General features: G+C 35.2%; 1 protein-coding gene across 2 annotated transcripts in view; it reads right to left on the minus strand.

The window, feature by feature from the left end:
* Positions 1-25,498, minus strand: part of LOC126237023 (serine/threonine-protein kinase mTOR) — a 281,416-nt gene that overhangs the window by 31,193 nt on the left and 224,725 nt on the right. For both annotated transcript variants that reach the window (XM_049946767.1, XM_049946766.1), the window contains 3 exons: positions 7,321-7,518; positions 6,381-6,602; positions 5,612-5,794 (listed from right to left, as the gene is read on the minus strand). In XM_049946767.1, the coding sequence (XP_049802724.1) occupies positions 5,612-5,794; positions 6,381-6,602; positions 7,321-7,518 (603 nt within the window). The remainder of the gene's footprint in view (positions 1-5,611; positions 5,795-6,380; positions 6,603-7,320; positions 7,519-25,498) is intronic.

Consider the following 25,498-nt stretch of genomic DNA (forward strand, 5'->3'; position numbering starts at 1 on the left):
TCTGTTTAAGAAGTTCCCCAACTTAAGTATTTTCATCAATATGATGTTAAAAGTTTTTTATTTAGCATAACTTTATAAAGAATTATCAATAGTAAATCTCACATTAGAACACGAATATCCTTTCAATATGGTTTCATCACAAAAGACTTTTGCTTCCGTGTTTTATCTACACCACTGGACATGACTGGAATGAAGAGTGCATTTGTGTGTGTGTCAGCACTCACCCACTCTCTCTGTGACTGATGCTTTGTATACTGTGGAGAGACAAGTACAGCTAATTGCTGTTATAAAGAAACAAAAATAATTAATCATTTCAGATTTTTTTAAATAGGCAACATTTAAATTGTTTTAATTTAATATTTTGAACAATATAAAGAGAGTGCCAGCAAGAGTAATTTATTAATTTTTGCTTGTTGTGTTTCATATGCTTTCCCGTATTTTACGCTTTCCTGCATTTTAACACTTTTTTGAGTCAGTCTGCTGAAAAGTGTAAAAAGGGGGTTTCACTATATTTGATACAGGTCCCACACATTTGAGCAATATTCTAAAATGGGATGCACAAGTGTTTTGTATGCGATCTCTTTGGTAGATGCCATCTTGAATAGTTTTTGGAGAAAACTGCTTTACAAATCTAAAATTAGTTTCCTTTCTGATTTGAGTCTTCTATTTTTTCGAAGATTGCACTCTCTAATCTCAAACAAGCTATTACATAGTAATCAAGTGTTACTGGAAACTTTCTGGAGTGTATATGTTATCAAATGTGGGGCACAGTTAAATTATTTCAGCCATTGGTCTTCTAATCCTTCAAAAAGATGTGATACTTCAACATGTGCAGATCAGCTAATGTGAGAAACTCTTTCAACACGTTTCTCACACTTACCTATGCAAGTCATTCTCGAATAGTACCACTATGAAGGCTTACAGTAACTAATATTCTTCCAATTTTAGAACTAACTTATTGAATTTAACGGACTCTGTACCACAGTGCAACTGGTGGCATATTCACATAAAAGCTGAATCCAAGTACGTTTGAACACAGAACATCTACCTACATACGACAGCACTTAATTGACTGAGCCCAGATGACTTAACAACTGTTAACACCATTTTAACATTGAAAAACCATAATGTTAGATCCTTTTTGTAATGTTGCAGGTTCTCACTTTCAAAGAAAGGAAAGACAGCAATAGCTTCCAAAATTGCAATGAATATACCAGTTGAATATATATGAATATTAATACTAAACAGGATATAAAATCTATTAAATCTGAGCTCAAGAGGGTAATCAATAAGTCAAAAATTGATTATTTTAGGACACTCCTCAGAGAGATTCACTGGAGTGATGTTTACAGTGCTCATGGCATGAATGAAAACTATAACACCTTTGCTAATAAAGTGCTTACTTTATTTGAACACTTTTTTCCCCCAAAACCAACTGAGGTTAGAGGAAAGTCTACAAAGAAGCCATGGATTACTCATGAAATAGAGGTATCTTGTAAAACAAAAAGAAAACTGTATCTGTCAATCTGGAACATTTCTGATGTTGATGCTATAGCACATTACCAGAAATACTGCAAAATATTAAAGACTGTAATGCAGACATCAACGCAAATATATTACAAGGGAAAGATAGTCATATCAGATAACAAAATAAAGACAATATGGAATATAGTGAAGGAGAAGACCGATAGAACCAGACATGAAGAGGGACAAATAGCATTAAGAGTACATGATACGTTAGTGACAGATGTGTATAGTGTTGCAGAACTTTCTAATAAACATTAGTGACAGATGTGTATAGTGTTGCAGAACTTTCTAATAAACATTTTATAACTGTTACTGAAAAGATGGGGTTGTCAGGTTCTGTAGATGCTGCTATGGAATACCTCGGATGAGACATTTCAAGTGACTTCCATAATATGAATTTGACCCTCACCACCCCAGCAGAAGTAATGTCCATCATAAAATCTTTCAAATCAAAAATATCTAGTGGATATGATGAAATATCAACAAAGTTAATTAAATAATGTTATTCTGAGTTAAGTATTTATCAGTGGAATATTTCCTGAATGGTTGAAATGTGCTGAAGTTAAGCCACTGTTTAAGAAAGGAGATAAAAAAGTATCATCAAATTTCTGTCCAATTTCACTTTTGCCAGCATTCTCAAAAATTATTGTAAAGGTAATGTACTATCAGCTTTATAACCATCTCATCACAAATAACATACTGTCAAAGTTGCAGTTTGGAATTCTAAACGGCTCTGATATTGAGAAGGCTATCTACATTTACAGTGTAAATGTACTTAATCCATTAGACAAAAAATTGCAGGCAATTGGTATATTTTGCGATCTGTCAAAGGCATTTGACTGTGTAAATCACAATATCCTTTTACGTAAATTAGAATATTATGGTGTAACAGGAAATGCTGCAAAATAGTTCAAATCTTATATCTCTGGCAGGAAACAAAGGGTGTTATTGGGAAAGAGAGATGTATTAAGCTATCAGGCATCATCCAACTGGGAACTAATTACATGTGGGATCCCACAAGGTTTAATCTCAGGGCCCTTCCTTTTTCTTGTGTATATCAATGATCTTTCATCAGTGACATTACCAGATGCCAAGTTTGTTTTGTTTACTGATGATACAAACATTGCAATAAATAGCAAATCAAGTGTAGTCATAGAAAGATCGGCTAGTAAAATATTTGTGGACATTAATCACTGGTTCCTAACCAATTGTTTGTCACTAAACTTTGAAAAAACACATTACATGCAGTTCAGAACTTGTAAGCGGTGTCCCACGAGTATATGCCTAACATACGATGACAAGCAGATAGAAGAAGTTGACAGAGTTAAATTCTTGGGATTACAGCTTGATAATAAATTCAACTGGGAGGAGCACACCACAGGACTGCTGAACATCTTAACAATGCGAATTGTGTCAGACATAGGGGCTATAAAAATGAAAAATCTGACCTACTATGCATACTTTCATTCCATAATGTCATATGGTATTATTTTTTGGGGCAATTCATTGAGCCAAGATAAAGTTTTCCGGACACAAAAACGTGCAATAAGTTACATGCGGTGGGAACTCAAGAACACCCTGCAGCAGAAGCCTTTTTAGGGAACTAGGGATACTAACTACTGCTTCCCAATATATTTATTCCTTAATGAAATTCAAAGAATAATCTTCACAAGGATTTAAAGTAATTACTCTTGTACAAAAAGGTGTGCATTATTCAGGAACACACATTTTCAATAACTTGTCAGCAACCATAAAAAGCTTAACAACCACAGATTTTTATTTATTTATTTATTTATTTATTTTTAAATTCAGTGCATTAATGCGATCTTAGTAAATGAGTGTTTGTAAAATGACAATTGTTCCACTTGGGACCTATGGAAGGTACATTAGCTTATTTGTTTCAGTTGTAAATATTTGTCATGTTTTATTGTGTTTCTGACATGTTCTACAGCCTGGAGGACCTCCTCCCTACAGATCAATTGGAATGAAAGTAAATCTAATCTAATCTAATGAGCTTCTCCTTTAATTCCTAGAACAGCTACTACAGTTTAATGTTTCAATCACAAAAGTTGATGCACAGCTTCTGTTGTCTTTAATACAGAGTGTATACATCATACTTATATCACATTCAGCTGAATCGGTGCGAACTGGGGTTACCTTTGTACAAGCTACTGACGGTTGTCATAGGATGTAGCCAAATTAGGAGCTTGAAGGCAGGAGTCAGTTATCATGAAATTGATAAAAAGTAGGTGTGCCTAAATCAATTACTCATGTGTGTACTATACAAGATCCTTAACTATGAAGTTTCTTTTGCCGATTAAATGCACAAAACAGAAACACAATTAACACACATTACAGAAATATGCATAATAATAATAATAACAAATAAGATTCAAACTTACTGTAAAGATTTTTTAAAAAAGTTGAAGATTGTAACTGCACTGTGTCAGTACATCTACCAATCTATTTTACACATTCAGAAAACATAAGTAATAACAAAGCTGTTAACTCTAGCCACTATCACAGGAAAAGACTGACTCAATTTAAATTTGGCAAGAAAAATTAATGGAAAACTAAAATTAAGTTATCAATTAACAAACAAAATTGTACAAAGAATTTCATTTACACATGAAAAAGATTATTTAAGAGAGTATTACCACTTAAATAATATATTCTCAACAGTAACGGTCTATTTAGATAACATACAAGTTGGGCTGGAAAAAGATGTGTCATAAACTGATAACAAAATGCACAAGCTGCAATATACTTTCATAGTACCACTAGTCACAGTGGAAAATATTATGGACCCTGATCCACGCTGGATACTCTTAATCTCTAATATAAAGGTCTCAGGTTTCCAGCCTGAGTAATTTAGTAAAATGATGCAATGTCTGATGAATGTCACTCCCATTACCTTCTCGTGAATTGTTAAAACAGAGTCTGGGTCATGCCAGATCCATTTTGACACTTTACCAGAATAAGTCATTCAAACATCATGCAATATTAATTTCCCTTTTCTGTGCTCACTCATTATGGACAGAATGTCAACAGGATCTGATTTCTGTGTCAGTTGTCTCTGTACGTAAGGTGTGCAGAGATATGCAGCAACAGTGTAGTATTAGCTTCAGCATTATCATCTCATTTGTTTAAAAGTATGTATACATAAAAGAGCATAAGGTACATGTATGAAAGGAATGAAATGGAATGGCTTTTGAGTGTGGCCTACATGTGGAGTTGTTATTATTTTCAATGTTTCATGTAGTATTATGCAATGCAAGACAAGTAATTTCTTTTCTCCCATCTTCATAACATACAGTTCCTCTCATTAAGGGGTCTCATTGACCACCCCTCCTTTCTCATTTTCCCCAAGCCTCTTTTGTCAAGATGGAGACACGTCATTTCGGAAAGCTACGAATAAGCACTTTTCAATTTCTGTTTTTAATTGTTTGTAATAATGGTACTAGGAATCTCGCCTCATGAGGGTTTGTGATTAGTAATAATGGTACTAGCAATTTCATCTCCTGAAGGTTTGGAGTAAGCACAGCCCTTCTTTATTCTTGTAATTTAAAAATAATGTGTTTTGCTGTTTGGAAACTTTCACTTATCAGCTCTGTCTTTCCAGAAGGTTGTTAAAGGCCCTAGAGGTGATTTTTTTCTGTCATTTTATCCAATCATTAGCAGTTTATTTTACGTTACTTTGCATTCTTGATTGTGTTATGCTCATATCATCCAATACTGTTTCTTTACCAATAAGGTAAACTGACTTACCATAAAATTGCATCACTGCCATTGTCATGGAAATATTGAGCAACATATGAGTATAGATGTGGTAAAATGTGGCAAAAATGGCATTTAGAAGATTTTGTTTTTGCGTACACTTCTGCTTTGAGCATTTGTAACCATACCCAGTGATTAAATAGGCTATTAGAATGGAAAACATGGGTTATAGAAACATGGGTTATAAAGTAAATCACTGAATCAATGGACACAATATAAAAATGAATTTATTGCTTTGAACAATCTGTTGTTAATCACCAACATGGAAAAATCTTATTAAATCCAAAATTAGTAGATAATGCCATACCTGATTAAAGGAAGTCTCCTTGTGTGTTTGTGGGCCACGTTCCAACATAGCATGTAAAGGTTCTAAAGTGTCAAACATCCCTTTTACATTCCTTTCACCAAAATAAAGTCTACTGGCTTCTTCCAAGCCTTCATGCCAGAGTTCATGCCATAAGATTGCTACACGAATGAGCTCATCACTAACCTAGAGACAAAAAAAAACTTAAAAATGAATAAAAACAAGTCACTTTGTTATTACATTTTGAAATCATTCTGAGTCTTACAGTAAATTTAAATACATTTAGTATCAAACTACATTACATTTATTAGCTAATAAATAGCATTCCCCTGTTTTCAATGCAGTTGGATTTGAAAAAAGCAATGAAATGGTGGTTTTTAATAAAGAATGCCTTTGGAGCTGCATATAGAATTTTATTCACAATTAAATTCTTTTATTACTCAATTTAAGGCAATTGCCATCATCAGCTCATAATGATGAAACACAAAAATACATATGCAGTGTATCTCTTACAGTAATAAAAAGTGTCAAACTGATTATTATGACAACTAACCAATGATGGTGACTGGCAAAATCTAACATATGGAAAATTAAATAATAATAAAATAATCTGCAGTCCACACAAAATTCTGTATAAATGCTAAAAAAGACCATTGATAAGTTTACAAGTTTTTATCCTATGTTGTGGATTTAAGGAAATACAATGACAGCTACAGTACAATAATGCCTATAATAAGTCTACGGTCAAAGTACACCAAAATGGAACACTTACAAGAATAGCCTGGCTCACAAGTAAAGAGCTATGTTCACGCATACTGTTGAGAATTTTGTTAGCAGCATTTCTTCGAGATAAACTTGCTGATTTAGTAGCTACAGTCAATGGATAAACCAAAGCCTGTGGGTGTTTTTTCCCTATATCAATTAACAAGTGGTGAATCAATCGTCCCACCAACACTCGAGGTGTATCAATTCTTGCAATCAGTTGTGGTATTACCTAAAATTGTAAAATTATGCATTTTTAATATTATGAGATAATTTTCCAGTGCATAACTGTATTTATACACTTTAAAATATTATTGGTGATTAACTAATAAATGTGTGAGCTATGCAGTGGATTGCCTCAAAAGTGCAATCTGGTTTGCTGTGAAAGATGTTACACTTATGAGACATATGCGATGAGGAGAGATTTGATGAGGGTAGGGCTCACTCAAAAGCATGGCTTACTGCAGACAGTGAAATGTATGGGTGGGAGGGAGAAAAGTACAATGATAACACTGTTACGATTAAGCTTTCAGCCAAAGCCTTCTTCAGAAAAGAAAACACACACACATTCATTCATTCACACACAAGCAAGCACACCTCACACATACATGACTGCCATCTCTGGCAGCTTGGACTGGAATTGTTGTTATACAAACATGGGAATTCTTAAGAATAATGTAATACATATTTATGAAAAGTTTACAATGTACGTCAGGAAAGAAAAAGTCATGTTACACGTGACATGTACAACTGTAATCGTCCATGATTTGAAATCTTTTGACATTTACAAACAGCTACCTTTTATAATGCAGAAGACTATAAACAAAGAAACAAGAGTAAGAGTGACTCTTTTTAACTTTTGTTGAGTCTATTTTCCTGTTTACTGCCACTTGCATAACAGCATAGAAAATGAAATCTTTGGTATACAAGAGACTGATTTCACAAATTACCTGTAGCCATGTGTCAATGTCTATAGTCCTTATTCCTTCGACTAGGGCCTCATACACCTCATTACACTGTCCATAATCAAACCAGAGTGTAAGTAGTCTCAGAGTATCTTGCAGAGAACTCCCATGAGACAATGCTATTGACCGGAAGAAACCTTCCACAGCTGGGACAGTGAACTGTGTTATATAATCTGAAGCTTGCTGAAAGAGAGGTACCATCATTACCAATACAAGATCTATATGTATTTCCATTTGACACAAGATTCAAATACGAGTGCACAAAAATACAAAAATTATGAACAGAATGTTCCAATGTAGGGAATATTACATTTCAATAGCAATTGGTGAAGATTAATCATGAATTGCACAGATATACTGGCAAGTACACAAACAGAATAAATTCAATAAAATAGGAAATAAATAAGCAGTAAACAATGAGATATTTAAGTAATATAAGAGCAACAAATATAATTTTTCCACCAAATTGCCTCCTATCTATCACCCAACAATTAGTGAAATCAAAATAATAATAATAATAATAATAATAATAATAATAATAACAATAATCGAAGCATAAACTGTTTCTAACAACAGAACCATTATCACTAAGCCAAACCAAAAGTTAGGTTCCAGATACAAGTTTCAGACTGGCACACAATTTCAATTTGTAAAGAAGTTTCAAAACAGCACACACTCCATTACAGATGAAATATTCATTCTGAAAAAAAGTACTCAGATAATAAACTAAAAATGATTAAGGAAAGATTGCTATTCACCATACAGGGGAGACACTGAGTCACAGACAGGCTCAACAAAAGAACTGCTACACATGTGAGCTGACCACTGTGTTTGGCCACTGAGGTCAGAATGTGAGCAGTGCTTGCATGAATATGTATGTGTGTGTTTCTTTCCCTTAAAAAAAACACACACACACACACTATAAGCTCACATGTACAGCAGTATTTTTGTTGTGCCTGTATGTTACTTTCGTCTCTTCTATATGGTGAGTAGCCATCTATCCTTTTCATAATATTGTCATTATTCCATCCTGGATTTTCCACTGTTTGAAGCTACAAATGATGTTTTATGGAAGTCAGCAATTGGGTTCTCACAACTGAAGTTGCTCTGAATTTCAAAGATATTATCATATGTTATATTACTGAAGGTGAAAAACCATCAGAAATGTAGCACAATATTAACAAAAGATGGAAGGTAAACATGTACAAGTCCTTATTTCCACCTATTTAGAAATCTCAAAACAATAATGGACACATTCAATAGTTATTCATTCATGAAACTGTCATCACCAATCCTTCCCAATTTGAGAAACAGACAGAATCACAAGGCTAAGTACCACATGAAAAATGTAGCTGAAACGTCAAAAAATTTTTAAAGAAGGTAAAACACAATCTTCCTAAAAATTGCATTTACTCTCTTCTAATCTCTACCATATCCACCTACACATTCATATTATCACACAAATTGTAAAACTGTAAAATCTGATCAAATATTGTAAAAAATTTGAAAATATGAATAATATAAGATGAAGGTAAAATAATGATACAGGGATTTGTAATTTCAAGGACTGTGTCAAATTTTGCATCATCACTTGGAGACATTTTTAGTCCATTTTGCCATGAAAATTATTTGGTCATTCATACATAAAAATTGATGAAAACTGTCAATATCTGTGGCAGAATACTACTAAACTTTCTTTACCACAGGTATTTTGAAATTTTCTACCACTATTCTCATTGATTATTAGTTGTGCATTTCGGCAGATACAACAGCCTAGGAGACGAGTACAATATCTACAGCAGTTAGTTGTTAAGTGCATATACATATTGTTGCCTCCCAGTTAAGGAGCAGGATCATACACCTTTGGTAGGAGAAGTGGCTGGAACTGAGGGAACAAGCTGTGGTCACTGAAACCAACTATCAACACATGGCATAGCTCCATCCAGACGCTGAGGCCTCCAGATACATTACAGAGCTTGGATGTGAAGTTTCCTATTCCAGGCAGAGAAGCCACCAGTCTGATGTGCCTGTGTGTACATCTATTCATACACTAAATTTTATTTATCAGAATCAGTATTACTCACTTCATTATTTGGAGCGAGGGGGGGGGGGGGGGAGAAACTTTTTGTGCAACTTTAATATCCATTGTTATTGCAAATTTTGAAGTACAATTGCTCTATCTGTAGCAAGGGTTATTTCGTACACATACATAAGTACACTGCAACATTAAACAAAAGTCAATAAGTTCACAATAAAATAAAATAATTGTCTTGAGCCAGACGCCAACTGGAATATAGTAAGACAGAAGTGGCGAAATGATAACTGGTGGTGGAAACCAAAGTAACAGTTAGTTATTTCACATGGCTAAATAAGTATAATAGTTCACGCATGTCAAAGTGTAACAGCACTCTAGCAATCGCATGTTGTAACACATTCAACTTTGCACAGTTGAGAGCAGACCATTTTGTTATCTGTCACAGTCTGTAAATATAGTGGTGGTACCTAGGGAAGAGTCAATTAAATTAGAACATGGTGTCGGCTGACCTGCAGAGAATGCGAGGGAGTTCAAAGTCACTTGGGCTTAAATCGACCATCTAGCTGGTCTCATGTTCAGTCAGCTGCAGATGCGGGTTTTCCTGTCAATTAGTACGTATCTTTCATAAATATATATTGTGTGTTAACAAGACCACAACATGTCATTCTAAAAGATATCTAATATGAAAGCTTTCTGTTTCAAAAATAGTATTCTTTTGTTGGCTGCTAGGGCCCCAAATGAATGTATTCCAGTTAGTGTTAAAAATGAAAGGTACTTTCAGGACAGAGAATGCTATCAATCTATATCAAGTTTAAGTTTTGTTGGTGGACATTAGTTTTAGAATAAAATATTTTAAATTTTCTGTAACTCCATTGTTTAAAAGTTTGACTCTGAGTATTTTTGGACAACTATAACATCTCCAGTTTCACACACAGTGTGTTTCAAAGTCTTTACATCAAACATCTAGAGGTGACATATCAGGTCACAGAGGACAGCTTTTGTTAGAGACAAAATGTTCACTGATACTTCCCAATGATGCTAGACATCCTTTAGTATTCTCCAGCTCTGGGATGACAAGATTTTACTGACCTAGCAGGGTCTATTTACTCCAATACATTAATGGAGTGATTTTGCTGTCCCTACCCCTTTTCATACAGAGAAGATGACTGGATTATAGGCAACACATAAGTTACGTCTGCACCGTAAAGTGCCCATGCTCTATCACCTCTCAGGGGCATAACCAATATTAAAGGACACCTACACCTAGTGTTGCCGGAAAATGTCAGCAAACCTTTTGTCTCTAACAATAGTTTTTTTTTTCTCATGTTATAATCAATCACCTCCAGACATCTGATACAAAGACTTTGAAACACCCTGTATACGAGCCAAAGTTGTATAACTCCACTTTTCCTTATATTTTTAATACTGTCAGGATCTTGTTCAGCAAATGTTATTCTGTAAACACAGCAAATGATGAAATTTACAACCCGCAAAGCAGCTGTGCACACAGCAGCACAAGGTGTAACACACATCAATCTGTTAACAGCTGAATTGGTGTAGTTGGGAGCTACACTGCTGTGCCTAACTACTGTTTTGAGTTTTCTCAATATGGTATGGATGTTCGATCTTCTGATTACTGTACATCAAAATTATTGTTCTGGTTCTTTTACCAATACAAAGTACAACATCTGAACATAACAGATGTAGATAAATTCTATATTACAATAAAATTACTCAAAATCTCTGATGATAGAACGAGCTGAGCCATAAAAAAGGTAAAACTTACAGAGGCTCCAGATGAAGATAAATGAGGCAACACAGTTCTTGTTAACAAAACCCAGAACAAAATTGGAATATTTGACTGCTCTATAAATTGTACAAAAAACATGCTGAAAGCCAAGGAAAAGAGCCAATTGCAGAAAATGTTTATTGTGGACCTTTTAACTAGTTGAACTTGCATTTCCATACTCCTCACAAGGACAATGTGATACTTTTGCTAATTAACTGAAGCATTCAACAGATGAACAAGAATTGCATCTGAACTGCTGAAAAAGCTCGTGAGTCCATGAAAGTGGACAATGAAGAAATCAGTTTCTGATTGTTCCTCCTATGATTTTTATTTTAATTTAGCAAAATCTCTATCATTTCCTAGACTGACATATCAAGTAACGTATTACACACATAATTTATATGTTTACACTTTGGGTTGCCACAAGCTGTTTTCAAAATTAGGATTTATGTATTCCTGGGATGAAGTGACTGGATCTCGAGGTTCCCAAGAAAATGGTGCCTGTTTGGTCAAACACATCAAATTGAGAGCAGCCTGCAAAAGATGTTGTAATGTACAGTAGTACTTGTACAGGGCAGAATACAAACTGGAAAATGCCCATGACATTAATGAAACCAGTTTTAAGTGAAAAGAATAAAACTGAAATTATGGACCAAGAGTTTACACAACAGATATTTTGTCACAATGACTGGTAGATTGTCAAGTGAAAGAAAAAACATCCCTTGCATGTCACTGTAATGACAAACAATGACTTCTTGTCTGTGTACAAATTGTTGAAGTCAATCGCCAAAAGGAGGACTGTAGTGAAAAACAGGAAGTGTCACGGCAAAGATGGAGGGGATTCCATACCAAAAGAGTGGTCCACTCACACACTTCTTCAAAAAAACTCTTCAACAGAGATGTATGGACTTCATGCCAAGATCTAAAACAGGATGCACAGTTTCCCTAACATATATTATTTAAAGCTGTACACAGAACCATGGTGTTTAAAAAGCAAAAGAAGAAAGGCGTGGAAGAACTTTTTATTCATTTCATTTGTTCATACCCTCTGGAGTCAGTCTTCTTTCTTCATACAATACTGAAAACATTGGGCCACTGAAGAGATGTAATAAAATATATAACAAAGATTATATAAAAGTACATATGTAAAAACAGTGATGTTGACTGTCAAGTGCATTTTTATAGCAAATAACTAGAAATCTGTTCCATGAAAGCAAAACTCTGGCAGAACAATACTGTCATTAGACCACAATGCCTTTTGTTAAATATAGTCAATCAGATGAAATACCGAAAAAGGAAAGGAAAATCTTGGGACCAAAATATGATAATGGGAAATGGAAATTAAAAAGTAGTAAAGAAGTTTATGAAAAAATAGAATGAATATTATACACAATGAGGTAGAGATGCGTTGTATGCTATGGACAACTAAAGAGGCTAGACATATAAAAAGAATTTTTATCTTTTCTGACAGAAACCCAAAAACATCAATGGTCTGGATCAAAGAAGTTAAAGCAGACCTAAGCGGAATGGAAATAACAGAGCAAGAAATAGGAGAAAAAGTTTGGAGCAAAAGTAAAAAGTCTCAAGGCCTCCAGGGGAAAAACGAAAAAGGCAGGTGCATTACGAACAGAAGAAAGAAATAATGATGAAACCACAGGAAAGAAAGAAAGGAGAAAAGAAAGAAGAGAGAAGCAATTTCATGTGGTCCTTAGGAGAGGGGAATCTTACCTCTTTATAGCATGGGTGCTGCAAATTCAATTAGGCCCTTATATTATGTCTGTAACTTGATCAAATTTGTTCACATTGCTAACTCAAGTTAGAGAAAACTTCTGATAACGTATATGATTAGTAAAGTACTGTTAAACTTTGTATAGCAATCCTAGTAAACCGTTACATATCTTGAAATGAGAATAATGTGAGTTACACCACTTGTGCTCTACGGGACTCATATCTAGTCTTCAGTCCTAGCTAATAAGGCTTCACATGCAATAAAAATTATTTGGACACTTGAATTTGAATCTGCAAATACATAACAAATCTTTTGATGAGTAAAACTTTGCATTTCTATTATTACAAATTATGTAACTGTTTTCATCAATTCATTACAGAAGTGTAGTCCTGCTGAGCAACTCCAAAGATTTTATTTAGTTGCATCAGTTTCCAGTGTATTCCACCAGACTATATAAATGTAATGTGCCTAATTCATACTATGTTATAAATGCAAACGTAACTCTGGTTGTCATCCTTTTATGATGAAACTGCTGAACTGATCTTGATTAAATTTAGTCTGGAAATAGCTTGAATGCTGACGAAGAACATTATGAAGTGTGCAGTACAACATATTTATTGATTTGAAGAGTATAACACAAGTATGGAACAATAATTATGCTTTGAAAAAGTTATTTACTCTGTAACTTTTGAACTATATCACATTAGTGAAAATGCTGTTGTTTGATATGTTTTACATAATACGACTCAGTGTAATGATATAATGCTTTTACAACTCTCCATGTGTTTCATCCATGCTTTCATAATAACATGTCACAAGCCCTTGTATTTCAGCCACTGTGTCACACATCCCTTATAGCTTCTCAAAGATGTAATGATTTGCATCAACAGCCTGTGGTCATGTGGTTAGCACTGCTTACTGTCTCAGGTTCGATTACTGGCCAAATAAATTTTTTTTCCAATTGTGACTGGATGGCATCAAATAAGAAAGACTTGCACCAAGCGACCGAACAACTTTACTGATGTCTCCTGGCCAATAAAGTGATATGCACATTTCCATTTCGGTTTACTGGTAAATGAACACAGCCACAGCTAACAGCTAGAATATGACACTTATACAATCCTCAATATGTTTAATCCATGCTAATATTATAGCATGATAGTAACTCACTCTGTTATGTTTTTACAACTAAACTTCTGAACTGATTTTGATCAAATTTGGTATGAAATAGCTTGAACCCTGAGGAAGAACACAGCTACGTACTTCACAAAGTATGTAGTACAAGCTATTTATTTATTTGAAGAATATTACATGAATGAGAGAGTAATACTTATTCCTTGAAAATGTTATTTACTCTTTCACATTTGAACTTTATCATATTTGTGAAAATGCTTTTATTGGTTGAAATGTTCTGTGTAATATGATTCAACAAAACCAATACAATTCTTATACATTTCTTAATGTGTTTATTCCATGCTTATACCAGTATTATTAAATATGAAAGTAAGGGAATAGAGCAAGGTGATTCCACCCACCTGCTTTGAGCCATGACATATTCTGAGTAAGGAGTATAGTTTATACAAGTTTCTAAGACAATCACAGATAACATTTGACAACGTGCCGATTACGTTCTTTCGAGATGGCAACCCCAAGGAAGACCATAACAATCAAAGACTAACATAAAAAGCACACAAAATGTCTCAGCCAGCTAATAAAATGAAATTAACTGGACAACCATGGGAATGAGACAGTTTTGAAGGGGGTGGGGACAAACTAAAAAAAATCAATGACACTAAGATCATTCCAAAGCAACCAAAAAACCAAATAAATAAATAAAGCACACAAATTCCTCTATAATATACTGAACTAAAATATACTGAAAACAGAAAACTGGAATCAAATAATTCCCATACATATCAAATGAAGACAGTGATTCTAGACCCCCCCCCCTCACAAAACAAGAAGATAATTGAAACGTGGCATAAATGGATTAGAAGACAGTGATACCACATACATGCCCACAAAATGACATAACTGAAAAATAACACACAAAGATTACTCCAGAATAAACATGAAGTATAAAAAACCAAACAAAGGGAATCACAGCAAACACTGGGACTATATAGCTGAAACAAACAGAGGCAATGATCAATGATACCAAAGACCACTAGACCACTGCAAGAGAGAGAGAGAGAGGGGGGGGGGGGGGACATATTTCTCTAAAATAAGCCTGGAGAGGAAAATGGTAATCCAATATTTTGCTTGACCTGTACAGCTATAATGAAGGCAGAGGTACCACACAAACCTCCACAAAACAACAACTTAATTAAATATTTTACACATGCAAATTCCTCCAGAATAATGGAATTGGACTGTGTGCTTGCCCTTAAAGTAAATCTGCCCATTATGTTTTCCAAGACTCTACCATTGAAACGATTCTGACATTGAACAGATTCTGATTTTACGGAGAGTCAGCCTGAACCCTGAGCGAGTGTTTACAGATTATTTGTGACTGGGTATCCAATGTTATTGTGCACGAGTTTTTGTGTAGCTAAAACAATAAAATTTGACAGTATGCCCGAGAACCATGTTTAAAGCTCTTATGATATGCCTCAAACATGTAAGTCTGATTTACGCATAAATCAAAGATAGCTTGAGTTACTGAAATACAGAAAACTTCAGAGTACTGTCAGTTGCACCAAACCTTAGATGCAGAATGTCATGTGACTCTAAGAAACAGAGACATTAGAACAGTCACAAGCCTGTCAAATTTTTGACACTGAATGTTACGCACCTCACAGCTTTCAAGAAACTTGAAGACTCACGATGACAGCATCATTTAAATGCTGTACGACAAACAGAGAGATGCTGTGCATTTACCTCCAGCATCTAGGGCCGGAATATAGAGATGCTGGAGATGGCAGTCGTGTGGATGAGGTGTGCTTGCTTATGTGTATGAATGGTTGTATGTTTCTCTTTTGCTGATGAAGGCTGAGCTCGAAAGCTCTATGTAAGTGTCTTTTAATTGTCCCTGCCTGCAGCTTAATGCATCTTCTTCACAGTAAATAACATTCTTTCTTTTCCTACACTATTAATCATTGATTAGTCATCTTAGGGAAAATGGATAAAAAATATGGGCACATGAACAACAGTTGGTATGTGTTGCTCTGGTGGCAAACTTTCAGTACTAAGTGAGCCAGAACAACACCTAAAACTCTGTTCTAAAGTAAAGAATTGAAGTGTTTGTAAATACAATTAGAAAATATAATGCATGCTTCCAGATGACTTGATTTGGTATGGATGCAGAAGTCTAAATGCCAGGTTTCTTGCCTACTTTTACAAGTTAAGATCTAATTTACCACAGAATTGGCTCTTTGCTTCCATGAGATAATCACCAAAAATGAAGCAGACATTAGGTGTAATAATATCCAAGGTGAAGAAAAAGATACGGTTTTGAATATTCAGAGAATTCCTTCATTATGTACCTTTACACCAGTGCTACAAACATTTATTCATACATACATACATATCTATAAAACTACATACCCAGATATTTATAAATTATTAGCATACTTCCTCATCATCAGTCATTGCAACAAAACTACTGATATGCAAGCACAGCCAGGGGTAGCAGCTAGTTTATAAAATATGATCCATGGGTAAATAAAAGAACTACCACTATTACTAACAAAAATTATTAAAATGGATGCCTTAAGGCTTGAAATTAGTACTAACTTTGACACCCAAAAACAAAGTGAACTGTTCTGAGTTTGCTAAATTAATGCAATAATAAATGCAAAAGGATAGTTTTCATGAAAAACTTGTCTTTAGTGTTAAAGCAACACTTTTGGGAACAGTGGATAGGTACTACACACGAATCTGAGGCACAGAAAATCATTACACTATCATACAGCATATTCTTGACTTATCAAAAATTAATGGGTCTCAGATAACTCAAATTTTGGAGTTTAGGGGTCCTTTTTCATAATGGACTAGACCACTACAGGAGACATGTATCTGGAAATGATGCACAACTGGTTCATTCAGCATGCAGAGGGAAGGTAGATTATGAGTTTAAAACCCAATTGATGGCAAGGGATTTACACATGCGATGGAGAAGAAAATACGCCATGCTTTATCAAAGGAACTATCCCAGCATACACTTCAAGCAATTTAGGGAAAATACAAAAAACTAAATCTGAATGGGGATTTGAAACACCGTCCTCCCGAATATATTCCAGCATCTTACCACAGCGCCACCTCGCTTGGCCTGCAGCTAGAGATCAACAGTGTGGACATAATCTGCCTGCAGAATGTTGTTTCACCCAACTTCCATCTCAATGTTACTGAATACATAACTACATTACTGTGGAAATGATGAGTGTCCTATAATGGAAAATGATCTAACATTTCTATTGCAGCATCAAGAATTCATATACTTTAATCCAACACAACTTTTGTGTGTAGACTTACGTGAAAAATTCAATGTTTGTGCCTCCATTAACAGCAGACTTACTGGAATTATGGCGCCACATCAAAAAAGACTCCCAAATGATTGATACAAACGTGATACATCAAATGTGGGATGAACTTGATTACAGACTTGACAAATACCCCAAGCATTTGTAATGCAATATTTTTACTGTATGACTAGAAATTTCCTTAATTATAAAAAAAAATTACAAAATTATTATTATGAATATTGTGTGTCATTAGAGAACACACATACAAACACAGTATATTTACGTGTTAATATTTAAAATTCACAACCAGATTGCAGCACTTGATGTCACACGTCCATGTTTTTTTCTGACCGCCTTCAAAAATATGGAGTATGCAGGTCTCAACAATATGTATTATACCAACCACAATAACAAGCAGTACAATCATAATGAACCCACTATATCAAGATGTGATCACATCTCCCTTGTCCCATTTGGATGTGGTGTTAAGTCTCAACCAATTACGATGGAGATTAAACCCGAGTTTGAGGGCAATGTCGAGTGGAAAGGGGTCATAGTTCTCAGGTGGATGTTCATTCCAGAATTCTTCCACTTCTCAGTGGTTTTGGAATAAGATTCAGTCATCAGTTGCACAACTAGGAAATATATATAAGTGATTAATCTGTCATTTTCAGAAGCTTACGTAATCTGGGATAAATCATTAGAACTTGGCCATACATGTATTTTAAGTATAAGAAGTGTATTCAGAAACTTACTTAATATTAGTTTAAGAGCTCAAACAAGATACGGTGGCCAATGCACAGTGACCAGTTTTTGTCTGAAGTGCTGGGCAAGTTCCCATGTTTGTTTGGAAGGGGAGGCCAACATTTTTTGCCCACTTTCGGCCAATTGACTATGCACTGCAGTACCAGAATTGAGGCATACACCATGAAATTTTTTTCTAACAGCTTTATGGAAACTATTTGGTAAAAAAAATCATTTTTGTGTTACATATAGCTTTATATATCAGCCTAATGATGAGATGCCCATCATGTCATTAATAGTCACAGTTATAAGACACTGCATGAAATTCGAAAAAGTTAACAATGAAAAATAGGGGTCACTATGATTTTGCTTTTGGTGCATATTACATAATATTTTGCTATGTGTGAAGTTTAGCTAACATCTTTAATTTATCTTTTGACTTGGATGGAGGTCTCTATCTGTCACCAATCTCAAGAAAACTGGCCGTATGTAGTGCAATCATTTACAATCATGAGTGCCAGTGTTAAAGACAGAATGAAATATCCTTAACATTCCTCATATCTCATAAACGGTTTAACATATCGAAATGAGATTGGGGCAAATGATAGCACACAAAAAGGAAAGTATTTTGCTACAAGGCAAAACTTCATTATCTACTGTGTTACTGCACTAACAAAGCTTCTTTGATGGAAGAATGTAAATTTTTGAGGGCCATCAACTGCTAGTAAAATGAGAAATGCTGTAGGTTTTGGAACAACATAAGTGAAGACATTATATGTTTATTTCTGTGCTGAGGATGTGCTTTTTCATTAGGCACTGACCTTACTTTTTCTCAGTTCCTCACTTAATAGAATTAATAAACTACTCTTTCAGAATTCTCTCACAACTGCATCCACACAACATGTTAGGAGGTGACAGAGTGTAAATCCTCCATGGTTTGGCAAAAGAAGCAAATTTTGTCATGGTCTTAAGAGAAATATAGGTTTTACTCAAAATTCACCATTCATGATGCTTTCCTGAAAGGTGGTTAACAAGTCAGGAAAATATAAATCACTGCTTTTTTTTTTTTTTTTTTTTTTTGCATTTTCAGTGAGATTCTTTTTAGATGCTACGCAAAGCAAAGATAACAGATTGTCACCATGCAAGTGTGGGTGTGGAGAGGCTTCACTTAATATTTACAAAAAATGTAATTGTAGGCTTCAGTTTAGAATGGCACACCCCTTTAGCACTTGGCATTTCTCTTATAGCATGCTGACTGCAACCCCCACCACTACCACTCTCCCCATACTTGCCCTGTGGTCTGTGCATGAACCAGCCACATTATTCTGCATGCACTCAAGTAAATGTATGAGATTTTATATGGGGCAGACAGGGAGGGCATTTAAGACGTGCATTTGTGAGCACTTTCTCAACAAAGACAGTGAAAATTCATATAAGTCAAATTTCCCAGAATGTCTCATAATTGAAAAACATCTTTGCTTAATACGGAAAAATCGCATTTGGCCGAGAAGGGCTTCAAAATGAACCTCTTCTAAGAGTTTAAAATAGGGAGGGTTGACTACTTCCATCTTCGTAACTCTTCAACAGTTGGCAGCATTGGTATGCAGCAGCTCCAGTTGGTGGGAAGCCTTAGCATTGAACGGTTGTGTTGTTACAGTGTAAGGTACGGAACCCTGCGCAGATGGTCGGTCAATGCGATTTAAGCAACGTGCAGTCATTGAATTCTTGACAGCAGAACGTGTCACCCCAAAGGAGATTCATCAGAGAATGAATGCAGTTTATGGTGATTGTGTTGATGTGAGTACTGTGCGTTGTTAGCCGAGTAAGTTTAAAGATGTTGAGGCGGGAACAACTGACGTGCGTGACAAACAAAGAGTTGGACAGCCTGTGACAGCAACCACCAAGTTGCACAAGCAAAATGTTGACAGGACAATCGTTGTATCACTCAAAGAGAAACTGCACAACTGGAATTTGACAAGAATGTGTGGGTCACATTATTGCTTTGCTTGGCTATTGGAAGATCCAGGCACAATGGGTACCCCGGATGCTGACTCCTGAAATGAAGGGGCACAGACTTGAAATTTACCAGGAACTCCTCTCGTGTTATGAGAATGAAGGCGACGCCTTTCTCCATTCAACTGTGACAGGAGACAAAATGTGGGTACACCATTATGACCCAGAGACAAAACGTCAATCTGCACAATATCGACACAAAGACTCGCCCCAGAAAAAGATATTCAAGACGCAGTCCTCAGCTGGAAAACTCATGGCCACAGTATTCTGGGATGCAGGTGGTGTTATCCATGTTGATTTCCTTGATCATGGAACAACAATAAATTCAGAGCATTACATCACAACGCTGAGAACTCTGAAACGAAAGCTAACAAGGGTCCAAAAGGAAAAGGGAAATGTATTTTCTGCAGCATGACAATGCCATACCACACACTTCATGTGCCACCACTTCAGAGACTGAATCTCACCACCGTATGGCATCCTCCACAGTCCAGATTTAGCACCATCTGACTTCCATCTGTTCCCGATAATGAAAGATGATTTGCGGGGACATCATTATGCTTCTGATGAAGACATTGAGAGAACTGTGAGACTGTGGTTGTGGAAACAGAGTGTCGACTTCTTCTGTGATGGCTTCAGAAAACTTCTTCATTGTTGGCAGAAATGTATCCAATTGGCTGGTGATTACGTGGAAAAGTAAATATTGGTAATTAAAAATCACATTCTAAAAATTATTTCTGCATTTGGTTTATTAAAATATTCCCATCCAAACCCAATTAATGAAGGTGGAGGGAGGCATTACTTTTCATTGAACCCTCATACATAATAAACATTCTTGCCTAAATTCCAAAGATTTGTTCAACTGATCAGCTTGCACTGAAGAACAGACCCCACTTTGACTGTATAGTATCTCTTATACAATGATGAAAAGTAGCCCTTTTCTTTTAGATATTAATACCAGCAATAGCTTACATGCAACTGTGTGCCTTGTTTGTTGTATGTATTATGTAAATGTGTTCCTTTCTGCTAGCACAACAGCATGACTGTGCACATAAATATGATTCATTTGCTGTGAATTATCAATCTATGTGTATAATTATCACATATAATATGAACATTTTTGAGCATGTCATGGCATTATATTTCTGCAAAGAAAATATTGACATCTGCTAAAGCTGTGTGGAGCAAGTTTCTGTAGTACCCTTCTTATACTTTACATACATGTATTGCCAAATTGAAACTGATGAAGTGAAATAAATTTCCGAATTCCCTAACTGGCAACTGAATCTTATTGTGAAATATGTATTTACCAAAGCAGTTTAAAATAAAAACAACTGATGGTTCAAATATGCATTTTATACAAAATAACAACTGTTAATAAAATCATACTTCTCAGTGATACTGAAAATGTCTGTGGACTGGAATGGTCCAAAGGTAGCTTGTTCACTTTCAAGCACATACCTGATGGATTGTGGAATGGAAAGCACTAAGCTCTTGCAGGACTTTGACTTGTTAAGATTTTGTAGCTCTTCTTCTGGGATACTGTGAAGCAATGGTAGATAGAACAGGCAATCACTGAATGGGAACTGATCAGGCAGTGTCAGCAATGATCCTCTTGGCCTCATTCAGATGCACATCTATCTTATTTGTATATGTGGAAAATAGTATGAAAAGGACAGGTCCCTACTCACCATAAAGATGAAATGTTGAGTTGCAGGCAGGCACAACAAAAAGACTGCTACACATTTGAGCTTTTGGCCAAAGCCTTCTTCAGAAAACACAATGCGTGCGCACCCCCCCCCCCCCCCCCCCTTACACACACACACACAAAACCAAGCACACATGACACCTATCTCTAGCCGCTATTCCTGCTATTTTCTGAATAAGGCTTTGGCTGAAAGCTCAATGCGTAACAGTCTTTTTGTTGTGGCTGTCTACATGTCAATGTGTCATCTTTACAGTCAGTAGCGATCTATCCTTTCCATTATTTGTATGTGTGCATTTTTGTCATGAAAAGGGCACCATACTCGTCAGCTGAATAAACATATGAAGGCATAGCATATCTGCATTAACTCTACAGTTGTTTCTGTGTTGTTTTTTTTTTAGAGAGATTTGTGCTGTGTTGCATAAAGTACTGTCCAACTGGGGAGGGACACATAGCTATTTAGGAGAGTATTTATGGGAACTTTGATCAAATCAAACTTTCTATGTTATTGTTTACCATAGAGATGTAACACTGTCCCCTCTGTTTTACATGGGTTTGACTGGAGTCTCCATTTGTAAAAGTACTCCTTCAATATGATAAACTCTCACAATGGTTGACATCTTTTTACTGACATATCAATGCCAGGCCATCTGCATTCTGGTTTTTCTTCCAGTAAGGAACTGGCATGTCATGAACATAAAAATTAAAGGGAAGGAAGCCAGGAATGATCCTTGAGAAATACCACTGTTGCAAGTTTCTCCATCTGCTAGTTTTTCCATTAAAAGAAATTAAAAAACATGAGTTAGAGCACACTTGCTGAGTAAACCTGCTATCTTCGGATAAGGAGTTACAAAAATGAACTTGAGCCTCAGGCCTTCTCTGCATACTGTTACCATTAAGTTGCTGTCATACTCACAAACACTGCAGCATATTTGAGGCCCCCTGAAATCCAAATTTAGCCAATTTTGTAAGGGTGTTAGTACCTGATCACAGCAACTTTGATTTATGCTGCTCAAATGTGATTATTTTATTGACAAGCTCCAGAATGACACTGAGAATTAGTCTTGGCAATAATTTGTGTGTCATACCGAGTACTCTAGGTCTATAGTTAGACACTTCAGCTTCATTTTTTCTGGTTTCAAAACTACAATTACTTTAGCTTTTTCAAACATCTTAGATTGTTTTCCAGCTCACAGTGCCAAGATTATCTTTATGCAACCTAGTGTTTCTGCATACATGTAGGCCTCTGTCTACAAGCCACAAAAACATTTGGATATGTTACATATACCAGCAGTTTGTGAAAAATTGTTGGCTAACATGAAAATGACGATTTCTGACATAGTGTTGTTAGTCTCAACCTTAGTATACTATTTTTACGTCTACCATTTATGTAGACATTAGACTACTTTTCACAGACATATTGTTTTCTGTCATGTGCAGATATATGACTGTGTTCTCAGTATTTTTCATACTTATTCACTAGGTTCCTACTTGTGTCTTTTCTATATTAATTGCCAGTCTTGCATCCTATAATCAAATTGCACTCAAGATACACATTATCATCATCCCAATGTCAACCATAATTCTATGTCGTTGGCATATGTTGCTACCTAAATGCTATGTAGGTCTATTGTTTGCTAAGGTGATATACTATTTATTAGAGATGATTAAATTGCATAAGGTTTACAATGGTTGCTACCTACAAATCATTAGACGCAGCTGCTAAGGATGCTGATGTAAAACCCACAACATGCTTCTGGATCACTTGCAGCATCTTCTTATTATGGGGCTCATGTTAATTTTACACTTTCATATGGCTCTGTAGTTTTTGATACTTGAATATTTATGGTTACGTATACACTGTATAGTATCATAAATAATATAAATGTTATTACTAGTATTTTAAAATATATTCTACAAAAAATTTTTATGTCAATAAGGGAATTGGTTTTTAATTGTATGAAGCTTTCATGTTGTCTCTTGTTGCTGAAATAATTTTTATTCCAATTGCTACAATTTGTAAATTTGTCAGTAGTTTTTTCTGCCTCAATGAATATTCTACCAATAGTACAATAGGGGAGAACATTGTTTTCTTGTAAGCACTGATGCATAACAGGTTAGTATCTTGCCTGCTATGATGCTGGCAGTTTCCTTGTTGTTCACCAATGCTGTGTCATGGTTTAACCCGTTCTATGAGGTACAATGTTTAAGCTCCACATGTGGATTCTGTGTAATGCAATATTTGCATAGTGGATATGACAACCTTATATAACTGAGTGAAAATGATATACTGTTTTTCACATGCTACATCTCTAGTATAATGTAATATGTTCGTTGTGATCTTACTCTGCACATGTGGAGATTACCTGATATAATGTTATTACACAGTGGATGCAACGATCTCTCGGGGTAAGAATTATGTAGTCTTAACTTTTCTTTTGAGTGATGATGCATTGCAGAATACTTGTTTGTGATGTAAACATATATTTTACAAGAAATTGTCATTGAGCTGTAGGTTAAGGTTGAGCCATGCAGCTCACAAACCAGTTAGTGATTGTACATGGAAAAAATTTCTTATCCTGTGGTATGTATTTATGCCATGGAAGTATTTATTATTGGTAATGTGTACCATACCATTTTTCTTTATATGCAATTTTCTGTATAATTACAGATCTGAGGATGGAGCTTCAGCGGAAACTAGAGATCAATAAAAATAATAAACTGCGATCTTGACCCATGAAGAATTTTTCTGAATCCAATTGCTGTAGACAATTTTTTTAAAAATGGACAGGAAGAGCTTACATAGAAAATAATGAAGGTTAATGTTTATAAACGTGAAACAGATCTCAAATACTTCTATTGGTGAGCTCTTAATCATACCACAGTCAGCACTAAAACACAACTATCTTAAATTCAACAGGAGAATGTACAACCAAGCCACTGGACTGTCCAGGGAATTGCCTGTTAATGTGTAACTTGACTTCTTCCACAAGCCTGAAGGCTCTCCTTTATGATGGGGTTTACAGAACACAATATGTGCATGAACGAATGTAAATAGGATATTCCTGTCACATCACCTATCGATTAATCACAAAGATCAATTAAGTATAAGCATCAGTGAAATTGTTTGGTTTTTTATATTTTATGTTGTCTAATAAAACGTTATGTTGTTATATTGAGATGTCATAAGAAAGAAAACAGCAATATTTGTTGGCTCATAATAAGTTTAAAAAGTCTTGATATCAAATTACCTTCCACTAGGAATGTGAATGCACTCAACAACTGTGATAGGACTTGCAAAATGATGGAGAACAGTAATCAATCGGCCTTTCCTTTCAGGCTTTATTAAAGCAAATATACATTTCAGCTAGTAACTGCCATTATCAATACATGGTTTTAATACATGCCCTTGTACATCAATCCCCTGTTGTTCAGGTTTCTGTCACAATTCACTCAAGACTACTTGATACTGCCTAGTTACTAACTGAAATCTTGATTTGCTTTAATAACACCTGAAAGGAAAGGATGACTGATTGCTGTTCTCCATCATTTTAAAAGTCTCTCTATACTCTTGTATGGTTCTTCCTAAAGTTAATTGAAACTCTTGCACATAACAATTCATGTAGCATTCAAAAACAAAATCAAGATATATTTGTAATATTACTTCAAGATATATTTGTATTAC

Source organism: Schistocerca nitens, chromosome 2 (genome assembly GCF_023898315.1).
Source record: "Schistocerca nitens isolate TAMUIC-IGC-003100 chromosome 2, iqSchNite1.1, whole genome shotgun sequence".
In the NCBI taxonomy this organism is placed as follows: domain Eukaryota; kingdom Metazoa; phylum Arthropoda; class Insecta; order Orthoptera; family Acrididae; genus Schistocerca; species Schistocerca nitens.